Genomic DNA, 21,045 nt, shown 5'->3' with positions numbered 1-21,045 from the left:
AAGAAGGTAATGATCCTGTGTAGCTAAATATTTGAAATGATTTCATTTAGACAGGAGTAATTATATAGTTTTGGAAAAACATCAATTTGGTTTAGGGGAACAATGCACTGTGCACCCGCCAACTTTTCTTTCTAATTTGCAAGTGGCTGAAACCAGAGATCCATATATAATGGATACAAGGCGGTAATGCAGTCGACAAATGTAGGTCTACATTTGTTTTTATCGAAACGCATTGAGCTTATTGAGGACAGATTTGAGAGAGTGACCCGTCTCGCTTCGCCTCTTCCTCTCTGCTCCCGGGTGGCGCAGTGGTTAAGGGCGCTGTACTGCAGCCCCAGCTGTGCCATCAGAGTCCCTGGGTTCGCGCCCAGGCTCTGCCGTAACCGGCCGCGACCGGGAGGTCCGTGGGGCGACGCACAATTGGCCTAGCGTCGTCCGGGTTAGGGAGGGCTTGGTCGGTAGGGATGTCCTTGTCTCATCGCGCACCAGCGACTCCTGTGGCGGGCCTGGCGCAGTGCGCGCTAACCAAGGTTGCGAGGTGCACGGTGTATCCTCCGACACATTGGTGTGGCTGGCTTCCGGGTTGGATGCGCGCTGTGTTAAGAAGCAGTGCGGCTGGTCGGAGTACGCATGACTTTCAACCTTCGTCTCTCCCGAGCCCGTACGGGAGTTGTAGAGATGAGACAAGATAGTAGCTACTACAACAATTGGATACCACGAAATTGGGGAGAAAAAGGGGTAAAAATGTAAAAAAATAAAAAAATGTATCTGATACTGTCTGGACCTCCTTTTGTCCAGACAGCATCAGATACATGGTCTACACATACAGAGACGCGCTGTTTCGCTCGCTCGGATGCTTTATGTGAGATTGATGCATCTTTCTGTTGGCGCGCCTCGTCAAATAAATGATCAATATTTTACATGGCCAGCCCATAATGCCGGCCCTGAATGTCCTGTGTTTCTGTTAACCATGGCAGCCAGCATTGGGATCCTTTCCCTTAATGTATTGTATTAATTAAGTATTTTTAAAGAAACACCTTTATTTATCTCTAGTTCTGGTCACAAGAAGTTCCAGAAAATTGCGGTAAACAGTGCCACACAGACAGAAAACTGAATGTTCTATTCTAAGCCAGGCCCATCTTTTTAAAGTAAACATGATTTAATTATCTTTCTATTTGAACATAATAAGTAGTACTGTCGTGAATATTGTGATCACAAGAACATCCTAACAATTGAGGTAAAGAGCGTCACAGTCATGCAGAAAATTCTGTATGTGAGAACAATTAGTTTCCCTGGCTGACATTTAGCTGCTACTTAAAATACTAATAAGAGTAAATTAATAGATGATATTCAATATAAAAATTGCATAGCTAACACAGACCCACCAGAGTGACCGGACCTTTGACAAAGTATCTGTGTGAAAAGGCATCCCATGGTTTTTGTCAACGAGCTCAATGAATTCCAAACATTGGTGGTAACCAGATGATCCCAATAATTTAGTTAGTAAAGATTCCTCAGTTTCTGACTTGGAATTCTAAGTTGGATGACGATTTCTCCCCAGTCGGATCTAGATTTCTTTCAGAGTTCAGAGTTGTCTTGAACCCACTGAAATCAGATATGTCGGCAACTCTGGTCTTGGAGTGGTGCAGGCACTTCATATTAGTTATTTAACCGAACCTGAAGACCAGGCGTGTTGAAGTGAACTGATGAATGAAAAACGGGGAAGGGCTGGGTTGTGGGTTCAAAATTCACCGCTGCCTTTTTAAATAGGTCACTCTTTGCTGCAAGCCACACCCCCGCACACATCTCAAAGTCTGTTCAAGAACGTTTTGGGAAAACGTACGAAGTACAAACTGTTCTGCAGCGTAGCAAACGTTCAAGCAAACTGAACGTACCCCTGGTTTAGGGCCAAGTTGGAACAAAATCCGGTCATTGACGGAGCGAGATTGTTTTGACAGACACCGAAGGTACGCGATTTTAGCCGTCCGATGACCAGCTGACAGCGCACTGCACCGCAACATGGACCACATGTCGTCGCCTGTCAGGTTACGTAGCAGCTTCAAACCTGGTAAATTCTGGGTGCAGTCATGGGATCTAGCCCTTTGAAATAGCAACTGCAATATTTTTTTTTTTAAATAGCCTGATTTAACATGTTCTACTTTTACTTGCAGTTATGGTGTAATGTTGGATGTTTTTTGTGCAATAGATGGTCTATAATTTAGTTTATTCTGCTGTCTTTTTTTTCTTCTGATATCCGTTTGGCCAGGTCAGACAGTTTTACATTGATCAATTCATCTCTTTATTGATTGAACAGCATGTTATCTTCCCATAACTTCTTGTGTCCTCCATACTCTCTCCTATGGTCTCTTCTGCACTCTGTTCAGACATCCAGGTAGGACCTTTAGTACCCCATTCATAGACTTTAGTGCCTATAAACGATAGTATCTTTATTAAGAGCCCAACACATCCTCTAATAACTCGCACTGCTTGCGTTACTGTTTTGGAAACATAAGGAATATCTTTCATATCAGCAAGAAATGATAAGACAACTAAAGGTAAATTACTACACACCTTTTTTTATAGGGTTAAGATTAGTGTTCCCACATTGCCAGATCTCCATGTTTACAGGGCTTGTTTTCGGGAAAGACTGGCCCCCACCTATGCTAATTAGTTAACTGCTTTGAACACCTGTGTGTAGCTAACTGGGGGGGAAGTGTAGTTTCTCAACTGGAGGCACACACGGTGTATGGATCTGTGCAAAACTGCTACAGTAAGTGTCTCTTTTTAATTTGAAATATTATTTCTCGCTTAAATGAAAGATAAGAGGCATATCAGTATATGTTTAGGAAACCCTTATTGAAAGCGCTGATTTGACGTTTCTAAACGTTAAAATAGTGTCGAAATTGTAGTTTACACAGAGCCAAATGTGGGCAAATGTAATTGCTGAAAACCCTACATACGGAGAAGAGTTTAAGATATATTCCTTTAGTTCCATCTATATTTGTAGAATTGTTGTAGGTTACAATGTACTGTAGTAGGTAAACAAGTGTGTGTGCTAGACTAAGTCTCCAACCCCCCCATCCTCTTACCGGAGATCAGCGTATTAGAGAGAGCCTAGCGTTAAGCCCGTTGTAGTGGGTTGTGGGTAATATGATGTGACGGGTAGGATTGGGCTCATAGAAGTAGAATGATTAGAACAGTGGTAACCAACCGGTCACAATCGACCGGTCGATCTTCAAGGCATTCTTAGTCGATCACCAAACATTTTTGTAAAAAAAAAAACCGAAAACCTTGCATTACAATTTATTTGTTTTTTTGCGCTGTCAATTAGCAGCCCTCGCGCTGGAAAGGCAAATGGTGTCCAGAGAGCAAATCATCTCCGATCACTGTGTCTGTACAGCAGAGATCATCAACTAGATTCAGCCACGGCCAATTTTCTTCTTGAGCAGATGGTCGGGGAACCGGAACATAATTGCAAATCATTTGTTGACTGCAAATTGACAGCAAGAAGCCCAAACATATGTTTGACTAAAACATACATTTCCAACCTTGCTTACATTTGTACACAATCACGTGTCTATTATGTGTGGGAATACTTGGGAACAGATTTCTGAAATAAAATCATATGGAGCTCATTTCCTGGTGTTTTTACAGTCTTATGTCCAACAATAAATACATGTGTGTGTGTGTGTGTGTATATATATATATATATATATATATATATATTACACACAATATACTAGTCAAAAGTTTGGATGCACCTACTCATTCCAGCATTTTTCTTTGTTTTTACTATTTTCTACATTGTACAATAATAGTGAAGACATCAAAACTATGAATTAACACATGGTATCAGTTAGTAACCAAAAAACTGTTAAACAAATCAAACTATTATTTGAGATACTTCAAAGTAGCCACCCTTTGCCTTGACAGCTTTGCACACTCTTGGCATTCTCTCAACCAGCTTCATGAGGTAGTCACCTGGAATGCATTTCAATTAACAGGTGTGCCTTGTTAAAAGTTAGTTTGTGGAATTTCTTTCCTTCTTAATGCGTTTGAGCCAAACAGTTGTGTTGTGACAAGGTAGGGGTGGTATACAGAAGATGGCCCTATTTGGTAAAAGACCAATCCATATTATGGCAAGAACAGCTCAAATAAACAAGGAGAAAGGACAGTGAAGGATAGTCAATCCGGAAAATGTAAAGAACTTTGAAAGTTACTTCAAGTGCAGTCGCAAAAACCATCAAGCGCTATGATGAAACTGGCTCTCATGAGGACCACCACAGGAAAGGAAGACCTAGAGAAACCACTACTTAAAGACACTAATAAGAAGACTTGCTTGGGCCAAGAAACACGAGCAATAGCATTATACTGGTGAAAATCTATCCTTTGTTCGGATGAGTCCAAATTTTTGTTTCCAACTGCCATGTCTTTGTGAGATGCAGAGTAGGTGAATGGATGATCTCCACGTGTGGTTCCCACCGTGCAGCATGGAGGAGGAGGTGTGATGGTGCTTTGCCGGTGATACTGTCTGTAATTTATTTAGAATTCATGGCACACTTAACCAGCATGGCTACCACATCATTCTGCAGTGATACACCATCCCATCTGGATTTGGGCTTAGTGGGACAATTATTTGATTTTCAACAGGACAATGACCCAAAACACACCTCCAGGCTGTAAGAGCTATTTGACCAATGAGGAGAGTGATGGAGTGCTGCATCAGATCACCCGACCTCAACCCAATTGAGATGGTTTCGGATGAGTGAAGGAAAAGTAGCCAACAAGTGCTCAGCATATGTGGTAACTCATTCAAGGCTGTTGGAAAAGCATTCCAGGTGACTACTTCATGAAGCTGGTTGAGAGAATAGCAAAAGTGTGCAAAGCTGTCATCAAGGCAAAGGGTGGATACTTTGAAGAATCTAAAATATGTTTTGATTTGTTTAACACTTTTTGGGGTAATACATGATTCCATATGTTATTTCATAGTTTTAATGTGTTCTCTATTATTGTACAATGTAGAAAATAAAGGAACACCCTTGAATGAGTAGGTGAGTCCAAACTTTTGACTGGTAATATATATACATTACTCAACACTTGATAAAAATATGAACAGTGAAAATGAACAGTGTCTCTACTCTTCATTTTGTTTTGTTTGTAGGATAGCCCAATACCAGATTGTGGCTTTAGCCAGCTATGAAGCTGTGCCTTGTAAGACCGCTACATAGATAAAGCCAGGCACAATCCACATGCAGGTATGGGCTGAATAAAGCAGAAACATCCTCTTCATTATGCTAGTTTTAATATTATTGTTGGCTGCCAGAAGAGCACCGTAAGCAACCTGGTTAGCTACAGAAGATCTGTTAACTAGCAAGCTAATTAACAACAGCATGCGTCAAGCTAACTTAGCTAGCAAGCAGATGATGGTTATCTTCGTCTGGGCGCAGCTGGTTTCTTCCGAAGACCTCTTACGGTCAATAGGGCAAGTTGGGGTTCATTCAGGGGCATTTGTGCATTCGGGTAGGTCAGGTTGTGTGTGTTGATTATGTCAGGCCATTCCTTGAACCAGGGAAATATTGTTGACATATTCTGGTCGTGTGTCCTGGCACCCCCTCAAAATGCAGTTTACATACAGATGTCCACTTACTACTTTTACGTCTGTTGTTCTGAATTAAAGTGTTCCAAATTGCTTGTTGTTTTGGGTCAGTCGGTAGTTGGTGAAATTGCACGTTGTGTCATGTGGAATCCAACCGGCAGTAGGGTACACAGCAGTTTACATTGTTTATGTTGTGTCAGCACAGGACCCCGTGTTTCACCTAATTCGGTCAGTGTTTACCTCAGACTTTGCAAATTTACCACCTATCGATCCCAGAGTGAAACGCGCTGTTTAAGGTGTGAAGTAGGGCAATTCTATGGTTAACTAGTGTGAGAAGGTAGACGGGCCTGTTGATCAGACAGTGTGAGCTGATTCTTCCTTAGGAAGCCCTGCATTCAGCACAAGAGGCTTCCTTTACTCATGTCCTTCAACATGAAATGACGAGACAGATGTTAGTAATGTGGTGGACAATCTGTTCTGCGGGTATATATCCTAGTTTCCCCCCTCCACTATGTTTCTGCTTTGCTTGCGCTTCAGTGACTAGGCCGGTATTTGTTAAGCACTTTCAGACAACTGCTGATGTAAAAAGGCTATATAATTGATATTTGGCTTCATAACCCCCTCCTCCCCCAGTTGTCCAGTCTGTCTATTGAGGAGCCAGAGGATGCAGAGCTGGCCTACACCATGAGAGACCTTCCCCCCACCCCCCCACCCCGGGGTGCATCTGTGGACCAAAACACAACTCCGGGATGCCACACACCTGTCGTTGACCGAGAACCAGAAGGAACTGGGCTTGAGATGGGGCGATCCCCTCACACCCCAGGAGGGACACCCCTGCTTTCTCGGCCCTCCCCTAGTGGCCCCCCTCCCTTCACCCCCCCCAGGACCAAACGTGCCCCCCTGGAGGGAGAGTTTGAGCCGCTGAAGTTGAGGAAGTACCAGCTGACCTCTATGGGGTCGCGGTCCATGGACTCCTCCCCTCAGTCCCGACCACGCAGCCCCTGGGGAAACTTTGACCCTTACGACTCTGCAGAGGTGGGTGAGGTGTGGATATGTGTGTGAGTGAGATCTATGTGTGCACAGATGTAGTGCTAGAATCATTCTGAAAACTTCAGGAAGAGTGTGCAGAAGTGTGATCGCATATGTATCTAATGATGTAGTGACCAATAAGCATCTTTTATAATGTGAAACTACAGTGCATTCGGAAAGTATTCAGACCCTTGACTTTTTCCACATTTTGTTAAATAACAGCCTTATTCTAAAATATATTACATTGAGGAGGAAAACAATCTACACACAAGTGAAAACAGGTTTGCAAATGTATTACAAATAAACATACCTTTATTTACATAAGTATTTAGACCCTTTTGCTATGAAGACTCTAAATTGAGCTCCGGTGCATCCTGTTGCCATTGATCATCCTTGAGCTGTTTCTACAACTTGATTGGAGTCCACCTGTGGTAAATTCAATTGATTGGACATGATTTGGAAAGGCACACACCTGTCTTTATAAAAGGTTCCACAGTTGACGGTGCATGTCAGAGCAAAAACCAGGCCATGAGGTCGAAGGAAATGACCGTAGACCTCCTGGACAGGAATGTGTCGGCACAGATCTGGAGAAGGGTACCAAAAAATATCTGCAGCATTGAAGGTCCCCAAGAACACAGTGTCCTCCATCATTCTTAAATGGAAGAAGTTTGGAACCACCAAGACTCTTCCTAGAGCTGGCCGCCCGACCAAACTGAGCAATCGGGGTAGAAGGGAGGTGACCAAGAACCAGATGGTCACTCTGACAGAGCTCCAGAGTTCCTCTGTGGAGATGGGAGAACCTTCCAGAAGGACAACCATCTCTGCCGCACTCCACCAATCAGGCCATTATGGAAGAGTAGCCAGAAGGAAGCCACTCCTCAGTAAAAGGCACATGACAGCCCACTTGGAGTTTGCCAAAATCCACCTAAAGGACTCTCAGACCATGAGAAACAAGATTCTCTGGTCTGATGAAACCAAGATTGAACTCTTTGGCCTGAATGCCAAATGTCACGTCTGGGTGAAGCATGGTAGTGGCAGCATCATGCTGTGGGGACGATTTTCAGCGGCAGGGACTGGGAGACTAGTCAGGATCGAGGGGAAAGACGAACGGAGCAAAGTACTGAGAGAGCGACTCCGGGATGCTGGCCTTCTAGGCAGATTTGCAAACAAAAAAGCAATTTCTCAGACTGGCCAATAAAAAGAAAATATTAAGATGGGCAGAAGAACACAGACACTGGACAGAGGAACTCTACCTAAAAGGCCAGCGTCCCAGGGTTGCCTCTTCACTGTTGACGTTGAGACGGGTGTTTTGCGGGTACTATTTTTTGAAGCTGCCAGTTCAGGACTTGTGAGATGTCTGATTCTCAAAGTAGACACTAATGTACTTGTCCTCTTGCTCAGTTGTGCACCGGGGCCTCCCACTCCTCTTTCTATTCTGGTCAGTGCCAGTTTGCGCTGTTCTGTGAAGGGAGTAGTACACAGCGTTGTACAAGATCTTCAGTTTCTTGGCAATTTCTCACATGGAATAGCCTTCATTTCTCAGGACAAGAATAGACTGATGAGTTTCAGAAGAAAGTTCTTTGTTTCTGGCCATTTTGAGCCTGTAATCCAACCCACAAATGCTCATGCTCCAGATACTCAACTTGCAGTTTTCAGCTGTGCTAACATAATTGCAAAAGGGTTTTCTATTGATCAGTTAGCCTTTTAAAATTATAAACCTGGATTAGCTAACACAATGTGCCATTGGATACAGGAGTGATGGTTGCTGATAATGGGCCTCTGTACACCAATGTAGATATTCCATAAAAAATCTGCCGTTTCCAGCTACATTTGTCATTTACAACATTAACAATGTCTACACTGTATTTCTGATCAATTTAATGTAATTTTAATGGACAAAAAATGTGCTTTTCTTTCAAAAACAAGGACATTTCTAAGTGACGCTAAACATTTGAACAGTAGTATATGTAAGTGAGATATTTCTGTATTTCATTTAATACATTTGCAAACAGCGTGTTTTATGTCCCGTCTTCTGTCTTCCCTACAGGACATGGACAGGGAGTATGTGGGCTTTGCCACTCTACCCAACCAGGTACACAGGAAGTCAGTCAAAAAGGGTTTTGCCTTCACCCTCATGGTAGCAGGTGAGACATCTAAATTACTCAGATTACTACTGAAATGTATTATAGACAGAAAATAATCTATTCCAAATAACTTTGTTTTATTTAGGTGAACATTGCCCAACATTTATTTGTGCAGAAAAAAAGTAGATAGAATAATGACTGACTTGCCTTCTTTCTCTAGGAGAGTCTGGTCTGGGTAAATCCACTCTGGTCAACAGTCTGTACCTTACAGACCTCTACAACAACAGGAAGGTGCTGAATGCAGAGGGTGAGACAGAAATATTGTCAGTAAAACTCCTTTCTCAATGTGTCCGTTGCTATTAACTACTATTATTGTTTTGCTATAACAGCAAGTTGTGTCCTTTTTGGAATGATTTGCCTCTTCTATTACAACCCTGATCTTCAAGATTGCTTTTATACATCCGCGTGTGTGTGTGTGTAGAGCGGATCGTGCAAACAGTGTTCATCACCAAACACACCGTGGGTATCGAGGAGAAGGGGGTCAGACTCAGACTCTCCATCGTAGATACACCAGGGTTTGGTGACGCTGTCAACAACACAGAGAGGTACATGGGTTATTTAGGCTGGAATTATGATTATCTCATGATGATTTGCTGCTATCATAGTCCCTCATGGAATGACGATTCAGTGGCCACGCCCCTCTACTGGGGGCACAGATGTAAAAAAAAAAAAAAATAAAAAAAAAAATGTAATCCCTCATCTGCCCGTTGGCACCAACTCACATTAGTCCCAAGGTTGTCTTGTTAAATCTTGTTCCTACTTTTAAATTAAATACTCATTAGCTAGGAATGCTGTTTGAAATATCTAATACAGAATACTTTGGTGACATTATTATCAACCTGCTGCATACCCCTTAAAAATATACATTTACGTGTGCAGGTTGTGCTAACACTCATTAATACAGACTGGTAGATTAGCTAGCATAGCTAGCATTCACTGGTTAAGTAACTTGAGTGTAATGGAGTTGACTGGTAACTATGACATATACAGTGGGGCAAAAAAGTATTTAGTCAGCCACCAATTGTGCAAGTTCTCCCACTTAAAAAGATGAGAGGCCTGTAATTTTCATCATAGGTACACTTCAACTATGACAGACCAAATCAGTAAAAAAGATCCAGAAAATCACATTGTAGGATTTTTTATGATTTTATTTGCAACTTATGGTGGAAAATAAGTATTTGGTCAATAACAAAAGTTTATCTCAATACTTTGTTATATACCCTTTGTTGGCAATGACAGAGGTCAAACGTTTTCTGTATGTCTTCACAAGGTTTCCACACACTGTTGCTGGTATTTTGGCCCATTCCTCCATGCAGATCTCCTCAAGAGCAGTGATGTTTTGGGGCTGTTGCTGGGCAACACGGACTTTCAACTCCCTCCAAAGATTTTCTATGGGGTTGAGATCTGGAGACTGGCTACGCCACTCCACGGACTTTCAACTTGGTTTCATCTGTTTCATCTTCAATGCCCTTGCTGATGGAAGGATGTTTTCACTCAAAATCTCACGATACATGGCCCCATTCATTCTTTCCTTTACACGGATCAGTCGTCCTGGTCCCTTTGCAGAAAACAGCCCCAAAGCATAATGTTTCCACCCCATGCTTCACAGTAGGTATGGTGTTCTTTGGATGCAACTCAGCATTCTTTGTCCTCCAAACACAACGAGTTGAGTTTTACCAAAAAGTTATATTTTGGTTTCATCTGACCATATGACATTCTCCCAATCTTCTTCTGGATCATCCAAATGCTCTCTAGCAAACTTCAGACGGGCCTGGACATGTTTTTGAGTCCCTGGCGGCGTAGTGTGTTACTGATGGTAGGCTTTGTTACTTTGGTCCCAGCTCTCTGCAGGTCATTCACTAGGTCCCCCCGTGTGGTTCTGGGATTTTTGCTCACCGTTCTTGTGATCATTTTGACCCCACGGGGTGAGATCTTGCGTGGAGCCCCAGATCGAGGGAGATTACCAGTGGTCTTGTATGTCTTCCATTTCCTAATAATTGCTCCCACAGTTGATTTCTTCAAACCAAGCTGCTTACCTATTGCAGATTCAGTCTTCCCAGCCTGGTGCAGGTCTACAATTTTGTTTCTGGTGTCCTTTGACAGCTCTTTGGTCTTGGCCATAGTGGAGTTTGGAGTGTGACTGTTTGAGGCTGTGTCTTTTATACTGATAACAAGCTCAAACAGGTGCTATTAATACAGGTAACGAGTGGAGGACAGAGGAGCCTCTTAAAGAAGAAGTTACAGGTCTGTGAGAGCCAGAAATATTGCTTGTTTGTAGGTGACCAAATACTTATTTTCCACCATAATTTGCAAATAAATGTATAAAAAATCCTACAACGTGATTTTCTGGATTTTCTTTTGTCATTTTGTCTGTCATAGTTGAAGTGTACCTATGATGAAAATTACAGGCCTCTCATCTTTTTAAGTGGGAGATCTTGCACAATTGGTGGCAAACTAAATACTTTTTTGCCCCACTGTATACTTGTGTATGTGTGTTTACTGTATATCATTCACGACATTTGGACGGGAGCTATAATTGAAGAAATGCTTTTAACTATGCGTGTTGTTATTTCTTGAATTCGGGCTTGGCTTGACTCCTTTCAATGGGGAAAGATTGCTTCTATGCCCCACTTCCGTGATTTTTGTAGGAAACGTCACTTTGCCGAGTGGAGCTATAGTGGAGAGTGTACATCTATCATCATGTTGATCCACCATGTTTATTGTTTCCTCTGAGTGGTGTTTGTGCTCTTTATAGCTGGAAAGAGATAGAGGACTACATTGACCAGCAGTTTGAGCAGTACTTCAGAGACGAGAGCGGCCTGAACAGAAAGAACATCCAGGATAACAGAGTCCACTGCTGCCTCTACTTCATCTCTCCCTTCGGACATGGGTACCAGACTACACACACAATACATATTTTCTTTCTCTCTCTCTCGACACAAGTATGAGGTAGATACACACAGTTCTTTCACAGTAAACCTGCTTTTCCACAATTATTTAAATAATTTTGCCTGTGTGTGTGTGACTCTCCAGTCTGCGGCCGTTGGATGTGGAATGTATGAGGGCTCTGCATGACAAAGTGAACATAGTCCCTGTTCTGGCCAAAGCTGACAGCCTCACACCCACTGAGGTCCGCAGGAAGAAGATGAAGGTAAGAGACTGTACCTGTGCTATGGTAATCTTTAATTATCTTTACCAGTGCTAATTTTACCTGTGATATTCCTATCTGTGCTACAGAATTTCTGTAATCTATATCTGTTCTATAATGTTGGGGTATATACTTGCCCTGTGCTATAATGTTGGGGTATATACTTGCCCTGTGCTATAATGTTGGGGTATATACACTGCTCAAAAAAATAAAGGTAACACTAAAATAACACATCCTAGATCTGAATGAATGAAATATTCTTATTAAATACTTTTTTTCTTTACATAGTTGAATGTGCTGACAACAAAATCACACAAAAGTTATCAATGGAAATCAAATTTATCAAACCATGTAAGTCTGGATTTGGAGTCACACTCAAAATTAAAGTGGAAAACCACACTACAGGCTGATCCAACTTTGATGTAATGTCCTTAAAACAAGTCAAAATGAGGCTCAGTAGTGTGTGTGGCCTCCTGTCACGTCTGGCACGTGCTCAGTGTGAACCTGCTTTCATCTGTGAAGAGCACAGGGCGCCAGTGGCGAATTTGCACAACCCCCACCTGTGGACGTCGGGCCCTCATACCACCCTCATGGAGTCTGTTTCTGACCATTTGAGCAGACACATGCACATTTGTGGCCTGCTGGAGGTCATTTTGCAGGGCTCTGGCAGTGCTCCTCCTGTTCCTCCTTGCACAAAGGCAGAGGTAGTGGTCCTGCTGCTGGGTTGTTGCCCTCCTACGGCCTCCTCCACGTCTCCTGATGTACTGGCCTGTCTCCTGGTAGCGCCTCCATGCTCTGGACACTACGCTGACAGACACTGCAAACCTTCTTGCCACAGCTCGCATTGATGTTCCATTCTGGATGAGCTGCACTACCTGAGCCACTTGTGTGGGTTGTAGACTCCGTCTCATGCTACCACTAGAGTGAAAGCACCACCAGCATTCAAAAGTGACCAAAACATCAGCCAGGAAGCATAGGAACTGAGAAGTGGTCTGTGGTCACCACCTGCAGAACCACTCCTTTATTGGGGGTGTCTTGCTAATTGCCTATAATTTCAACCTGTTGTCTATACCATTTGCATAACAGCATGTGAAATGTATTGTCAATCAGTGTTGCTTCCTAAGTGGACAGTTTGATTTCACAGAAGTGTGATTGACTTGGAGTTACATTGTGTTGTTTAAGTGTTCCCTTTATTTTTTTGAGCAGTGTACTTGCCCTGTGCTATAATGTTGGGGTATATACTTGCCCTGTGCTATAATGTTGGGGTATATACTTGCCCTGTGCTATAATGTTGGGTTGCAAAATTGGATTTAAATGGATTTGTCTTTTTAATTTTTCAATCTACACAAATTACTCTCAACATGGAAGAACATTTTTAACATTTGTAAAAAAGAATATGAAAAATAAAACATCTTGATTAGATAAGTATTCAACCCCCTTGAGTAAGTACATAATTACCTTTAGCAGTGATTGCATCTGAGAGTCTTTCTGGGTAAGTCTCTAAGAGCTTAACACACCTGGAATGTACAATATTTACCCATTATTCTTTTCAAAATTCTTCAGCTCTGTTAAATTGGTTGTATATCATTGCTAGACAACCATTTTCAGGTCTTGCCATAGATTTTTAAGCAGATTTAAGTCAAAACTGTAACTCGGGAAAATGCACTGTCTTCTTGGTATGCAACTCGTGTAGATTTGGCCTTGTGTGTCCTGCTGAATGGCGAATTCATCTCTTCACTGTCTGTTTCTCTAGGAATTTGCCTGTGCTAAACTTCATTTGTCTTTTTATCCTGAAAAATGACCCCGTCCTTAACGATTACAAGCATACCCATAACATGATGCAGCCACCATTATGCTTGAATATATGGAGATTGATACTCGGTAATGTGTTGTGTTTAAGGTAAATCCAATACAACAGAATATTTTTTGCAGTATTTCTTTAGTGCCTTGTTGCAAACAGGATGCTAATTATTGTGACTTGTTAAGCACATTTTTATTCCTGAACTTATTTAGGTTTTCTTAACAAAGGGGTTGAATACTTATTGACTCAAAACATTTCAGCTTTTTATTATGTTATTCATTTGTAATAATCAAGACAAAAAAATCTATTTGACATTATGGATGCAATTGAATCCATTTTAAATTCTGTCTGTAACACAACATTGTGGAAAAGGTCAAGGGGTGTGAATACTGTATGCGTGTGCCTGTGTAGATCCGAGAGGAGATGGAGAAGTTTGGCATCAACATCTACCAGTTCCCAGACTGTGACTTTGATGAAGATGAGGAGTTTAAACAGCAGGAGCAGCTGCTCAAGGTGACTTCAGACCTGGGGAGGATAGAGGGCTATTAGGGCATCTGTATGTTTAGTCCATTGCATATAGCGCTGACCACATGGCTTAACCATGAAAACCTTGATCTCTCTCTCTAGGACAGTATTCCTTTTGCTGTAATAGGCAGTAACATCCAGGTTGAGAGTAAAGGACGCAAGTTCAGAGGTCGGCTCTACCCCTGGGGTGTAGTGGAAGGTACGCTGCACAGGCACACCTTCACGTTTACACTACAGATCTCACACACACACACACACACAACTGAACTTTCCTCGCTGCGGTGAACAGCAGAGTTGGGCCTCACTGAGCTTGCCTTTAAAAAATACACATTCGCACAGATTACCGTGACTGCAATCTCCGCGAACTACAAGGAAATGACTTGTCGACAGTGTACTACCTTCGATTGAATTCCAGCCTAAATGTCTTTCTGTGAAAACACACTGACCTAATAGCAGTGTTGTGTTGTCAGTGGAGGACCCGGCCCACAGTGATTTCCTGCTGCTGAGGAACATGTTGGTGAAGACTCACATGCAGGACCTGAAGGATGTCACCAGAGAGACACACTACGAGAACTACAGAGCACAGTGTATACAGAACATGACACGCATGGTGGTGCAGGAGAGGAAACGCAGGTTGGTACTACACACACACACACACACACCCACCCACACACATAGAATAGACGTACACAGAACTACCCAGACCCATACACACTAAAGTTGTACTGATGCACAACACATTTGGCACAACGGTTGTGCTACAAGGTTATTCTGCACAAAAAGAATGACAATTTATTTGACCTTTGTTTTGTTCTGTGTTAGCTTGCGTGATAAGATTCAGAGTGAGAGCAGCGCTGACTTCCCCATGACCCCACTCCCACTGGCCCCTGTAGACCGCGAGACAGAGAGGCTCATCTGGGAGAAGGACGAGGAGGTGAGAACACCCACGTGCACTCCTAGACAGACAACACACACACCTGTATCTGGATTAATTGCACTGCATAGAAGTTGGTCTTCTTCCAGTCTACGTTTTGGAACGTTCTTCTTCAGCGTCTCAAAAAACCTAGACTGACCGACACACAAACACTAACTTTCCTGACCTTCTCTTGCCCCTCTAGTTGAGGAGGATGCAGGAGGTGTTGGAGAGGATCCACGAGCAGATGCAACAAGGACAGAAACCAGACTACTGATTTACCAACAATCCTCCTGGGCCTCTGAGGTCCATTCCCGTAGACACCTAGAAAAGGGAAGGAGGGAATTTGCATCAGAGGAAGAAACGTGACAACCTCACTCAAACCAGCACCATTCTCCTCATTGGTGTATCAGCCTTCGAGGTCTCCATGGCGATGAGATGGGGCAGGAATCCTCTGCATCTGAATGTTCTGAACCCATGTCGTTTTTGTTCCCGGAGAAATATGGAGGTCCTGTAAACGTTGTTAGTAATGCTGTGGCCTAGTCTTGATTACCGACATACCCGAGGTGTCAACTTAGACCGTTGAAGTGTCAGAAAGAAAGAAGCAGCACAAACAGTGTGTAGCAAATGTAATATGATTTATTCATAATCTTCATTATTATTTGTTTTCATCATACTTTTGTCCTAATGAATAGTTTGTAGTACTGTTGTTATCTTTAAACATGGTGGACAGTTGGATCCAAAAGGCAGCCCAAAGTGTACAGGCGATATATAACTTCAACTTTCTCCATAGGGAAAACATCTGTGTTTTATATTTATATATATAATAACATTGTAGCATGAGGTCCAAGATCCTGCCCACATCATACAATATTGTACATGGTCCCAGAAAGAAACATACAAAAAAAAAAAAACTACATTGAAACGGAACCTAAATCGCAATCTACATGCAAGGTTAAAGAGTAAAATACACACATGTATATGCAAAACAACGTGCATACAATCACACATATACAAAAATACACCCATACGTACATACACACTTATATTCGAAAAGTCAAACATCAGAGTGTTCTAAAGAGAAAATATTTAGTTCCCCCCCCCCCTCCCCCCACGTTTCAGTCGCTCTCCTACCAAACACACACACTTGAACACAAAAGGGACATCACACCCACTGCTTTTCTGCTTGCTCTCAGATCATCTCCGGGTGTAGATCAAGGTTGTCACAGTGCTATGGTTGAAGGAGAATGTTATGACTGATTACACACCGACAGGAGCGCGCTGCATGCACACACACACGTCAAAATGCTACAACAGAAATAGAACCATGCACCAGGAACAGTAGATTTATCCACCATAGTGTAGAATAGAAAACCTACTGAATATAGGCATACGCGCACACACACACACACACCTGAAACACCAGTAGGACCATATGAGATTGCTTACATACATATATGATGGTGACTCGAACGTAGTCAGACATGCATAGGCTGGCAAAGGGGCATATAATTCACTATCTCTCACACATACACAGCAGGTATGCTATGTGTCCAGCCCCCAGAGCTGTTCCCTTGTTCTAACACCAGGATAAGGTTTTCAGTGGCTATGATGGGAGACGGGCAGCAGGGTGGGCTATTGAGCAGGAGAAGAGCAGTCCTGGATGAGGCTGCAATGTTGTGGTACGGTTTTATGAATGAATGAGTAGGACCCCTGATGCCTGAGTGAATATTCATCTTACGTTAGTGCGTCTGAGGAGATGAGAGAGGGAACGAGAGACTGGCGGCGGGTAGACTGAACCTGTGTCTACAGGTGACTTCTACCCAAAGCAGGCTCTGGCTGTAACAGGAGTCGGTGTCCTCGAGAACAATTCATGTATGAGTTCATCCATGGATCTGTCCCAAATGGCATCCTATTTCCTATTCACTTCCTATTTTTACTAGGGCCCATAGTAGTGCCCTATATATGAAATCGGGTACAATTTGGGTAGTATTCGGCCCCCTTGAACTTTGCGACCTTTTGCCACATTTCAGGCTTCAAACATAAAGATATAAAACTGTATTTTTTTGTGAAGAATCAACAACAAGTGGGACACAATCATGAAGTGGAACGACATTTATTGGATATTTCAAACTTTTTTAACAAATCAAAAACTGAAAAATTGGGCGTGCAAAATTATTCAGCCCCCTTAAGTTAATACTTTGTAGCACCACCTTTTGCTGCGATTACAGCTGTAAGTCGCTTGGGGTATGTCTCTATCAGTTTTGCACATCGAGAGACTGACTTTTTTCCCATTCCTCCTTGCAAAACAGCTCGAGCTCAGTGAGGTTGGATGGAGAGCATTTGTGAACAGCAGTTTTCAGTTCTTTCCACAGATTCTCGATTGGATTCAGGTCTGGACTTTGACTTGGCCATTCTAACACCTGGATATGTTTATTTTTGAACCATTCCATTGTAGATTTTGCTTTATGTTTTGGATCATTGTCTTGTTGGAAGACAAATTTCCATCCCAGTCTCAGGTCTTTTGCAGACTCCATCAGGTTTTCTTCCAGAATGGTCCTGTATTTGGCTCCATCCATCTTCCCATCAATTTTAACCATCTTCCCTGTCCCTGCTGAAGAAAAGCAGGCCCAAACCTTGATGCTGCCACCACCATGTTTGACAGTGGTGATGGTGTGTTCAGGGTGATGAGCTGTGTGGCTTTTACGCCAAACATAACGTTTTGCATTGTTGCCAAAAAGTTCAATTTTGGCTTCATCTGACCAGAGCACCTTCTTCCACATGTTTGGTGTGTCTCCCAGGTGGCTTGTGGCAAACTTTAAACGACACTTTTTATGGATATCTTTAAGAAATGGCTTTCTTCTTGCCACTCTTCCATAAAGGCCAGATTTGTGCAATATACGACTGATTGTTGTCCTATGGACAGCGTCTCCCACCTCAGCTGTAGATCTCTGCAGTTCATCCAGAGTGATCATGGGCCTCTTGGCTGCATCTCTGATCAGTCTTCTCCTTGTATGAGCTGAAAGTTTAGAGGGACGGCCAGGTCTTGGTAGATTTGCAGTGGTCTGATACTCCTTCCATTTCAATATTATCGCATGCACAGTGCTCCTTGGGATGTTTAAAGCTTGGGAAATCTTTTTGTATCCAAATCCGGCTTTAAACTTCTTCACAACAGTATCTCGGACCTGCCTGGTGTGTTCCTTGTTCTTCATGATGCTCTCTGCGCTTTTAACGGACCTCTGAGACTATCACAGTGCAGGTGCATTTATACGGAGACTTGATTACACACAGGTGGATTGTATTTATCATCATTAGTCATTTAGGTCAACATTGGATCATTCAGAGATCCTCACTGAACTTCTGGAGAGAGTTTGCTGCACTGAATGTAAAGGGGCTGAATAATTTTGCACGCCCAATTTTTCAGTTTTTGATTTGTTAAAAAAGTTTGAAATATCCGATAAATGTTGTTCCACTTCATGCTTGTGTCCCACTTGTTGTTGATTCTTCACAAAAAAATAGTTTTATATCTTTATGTTTGAAGCCTGAAATGTGGCAAAAGGTCGCAAAGTTCAAGGGGGCCGAATACTTTCGCAAGGCACTGTACCCATAAGTCTTGAGAGTTAATGTTCTGGGGAGGAATGTTCTGGTCACAAATCCTGTAGTCTGAATCAACCTGATCATGTACTCCTTGTTACCTGGGATCAATGAGCACGGCTTCACTCGCTCTTTCTCTTCCTGCCCTCTCTGTCAGATTGTGATTTGAGTCCAGGGTTGCATTCAGTACGACAGAACGGTGTGCAACTTTGAATTCAGCGGAAACTGTACTGTACTACCAGTTGATAAGCTTTGTGATTACAGAGGCAAAGTTGCTGCATGAGTTTTGCGATTTCAAATGGTCACACCCATCTTGATCAGGCCACACCTCGCTATACTCACCAAACGGGAGCAAACGTTGAATGGTACAAATGTCACACTGTGTAGCAAATGTTGAAGCGAACTGTCACACCCTCTCTCTCCCTCGCTCTCTCTCCCTCGCTCTCTCTCCCTCCCTCTCTCTGTCGCACCCTCCCTCTCTCTCTGTCGCACCCTCCCTCTCTCTCTGTCGCACCCTCCCTTTCTCTCTGTCGCACCCTCCCTCTCTCTCTGTCGCACCCTCCCTCTCTCTCTGTCGCACCCTCCCTTTCTCTCGTCGCACCCTCTCTCTCTCTCTGTCACCCTCTCTCTCCCTCTGTCGCACCCTCCCTCTCACTCTCGTGTCGCACCCTCTCTCGCGCCCTCCCCCTCTCTCTCTCGCGCCCTCTCTCTCTCGCGCCCTCTCTCTCTGTCGCGCCCTCCCCCTATCTCTCTGTCGCGCCCTCCCCCTATCTCTCTGTCGCGCCCTCCCCCTATCTCTCTGTCGCGCCCTCCCCCCCTCTCTCTGTCGCGTCCTCTCCCTCTCTCTCTCTGTCGCGCCCTCTCCCTCTCTCTCTGTCGCGCCCTCTCCCTCTCTCGCGCCCTCTCCCTCTCTCTCTGTCGCGCCCTCTCCCTCTGTCGCGCCCTCTTCCTCTCTCTCTGTCGCGCCCTCTCCCTCTTTCTCTGTCGCGCCCTCTCCCTCTTTCTCTGTCGCGCCCTCCCCCTCTCTCTCTGTCGCGCCCTCCCTCTCTCTCTCTGTCGCGCCCTCCCTCTCTCTCTCTGTCGCGCCCTCCCTCTCTCTCTCTGTCGCGCCCTCCCTCTCTCTCTCTGTCGCGCCCTCCCTCTCTCTCTCTGTCGCGCCCTCCCTCTCTCTCTCTGTCGCGCCCTCCCTCTCTCTCTCTGTCGCGCCCTCCCTCTCTCTCTCTGTCGCGCCCTCCCTCTCTCTCTCTGTCGCGCCCTCTCCCTCTTTCTCTCTGTCGCGCCCTCTCCCTCTTTCTCTGTCGCGCCCTCTCCCTCTCTCTCTGTCGCGCCCTCCCTCTCTCTCTCTCTGTCGCGCCCTCCCTCTCTCTGTCGCGCCCTCCCTCTCTCTGTCGCGCCCTCACTCTCTCTCTCTGTCGTGCCCTCCCTCTCTCTCTCTGTCGCGCCCTCCCTCTCTCTCTCTGTCGCGCCCTCCCTCTCTCTCTCTGTCGCGCCCTCTCTCTCTCTCTGTCGCGCCCTCTCTCTCTCTCTCTCTCTCTGTCGCGCCCTCTCTCTCTCTGTCGCGCCCTCTCTCTCTCTCTGTCGCGCCCTCTCTCTCTCTCTGTCGCGCCCTCTCTCTCTCTCTGTCGCACCCTCTCTCTCTCTCTGTCGCGCCCTCTCTCTCTCTCTGTCGCGCCCTCTCTCTCTTTCTGTCGCGTCCTCTCTCTCTCTGTCGCGCCCTCTCTCTCTCTGTCGCGCCCTCTCTCTCTCTGTCGCGCCCTCTCTCTCTGTCGCGCCCTCTCTCTCTCTCTCTCTCTCTCGCGCCCTCTCTCTCTCTGTCGCGCCGCGCCCTCTCTCTCTGTCGCGCCGCGCCCTCTCTGTCGCGCCCTCTCTCTCGCGCCGCGCCCTCTCGCTCTCTGTCGCGCCGCGCCCTCTCTCTCTGTCTCTCTCTCTCTGTCGCGCCGCGCCCTCTCTCTCTCTGTCGCGCCCTCTCTCTCTCTGTTGCGCCCTCTCTCTCTCTGTCGCGCCCTCTCTCTCTCTCGCGCCCTCTCTCTCTCTCGCGCCCTCTCTCTCTCGCGCCCTCTCTCTCTGTCGCGCCCTCTCTCTCTCCCTCTCTGTCGCGCCCCCTCTCTCTCTCTGTCGCGCCCTCTCTCTCTCTGTCGCGCCCTCTCTCTCTCTGTCGCGCCCTCTCTCTCTCTTTCGCGCCCTCTCTCTCTCTTTCGCGCCCTCTCTCTCTCTTTCGCGCCCTCTCTCTCTTTCGCGCCCTCTCTCTCTCTTTCGCGCCCTCTCCCTCTCTTTCGCGCCCTCTCTCTCTCTCTC

General features: G+C 44.7%; 1 protein-coding gene across 2 annotated transcripts; it reads left to right on the top strand.

The window, feature by feature from the left end:
• Positions 1-1,787: 1,787 nt before the first annotated feature.
• LOC110490731 (septin-5-like) lies at positions 1,788-16,162 on the top strand. Of its 2 annotated transcripts, none has more exons than XM_036944403.1 (12): positions 1,788-2,068; positions 6,230-6,631; positions 8,673-8,769; positions 8,930-9,016; positions 9,191-9,314; positions 11,525-11,659; positions 11,803-11,920; positions 14,130-14,231; positions 14,346-14,442; positions 14,714-14,876; positions 15,066-15,177; positions 15,362-16,162. In XM_036944403.1, exons 2-12 carry the CDS (start codon positions 6,281-6,283, stop codon positions 15,431-15,433), a joined length of 1,458 nt encoding a protein of 485 aa, XP_036800298.1. In that variant the 5' UTR covers positions 1,788-2,068; positions 6,230-6,280; the 3' UTR covers positions 15,434-16,162. The 2 variants fall into 2 exon arrangements, with proteins under 2 accessions (XP_036800298.1, XP_036800297.1); XM_036944402.1 differs by lacking the exon at positions 1,788-2,068 and adding an exon at positions 5,152-5,255.
• The last annotated feature ends 4,883 nt before the right edge of the window (positions 16,163-21,045 follow it).

The sequence above is a fragment of the Oncorhynchus mykiss genome, chromosome 15, assembly GCF_013265735.2.
Source record: "Oncorhynchus mykiss isolate Arlee chromosome 15, USDA_OmykA_1.1, whole genome shotgun sequence".
Lineage (NCBI taxonomy): Eukaryota > Metazoa > Chordata > Actinopteri > Salmoniformes > Salmonidae > Oncorhynchus > Oncorhynchus mykiss.
This window is presented reverse-complemented; position numbering and strand designations above follow the sequence as displayed.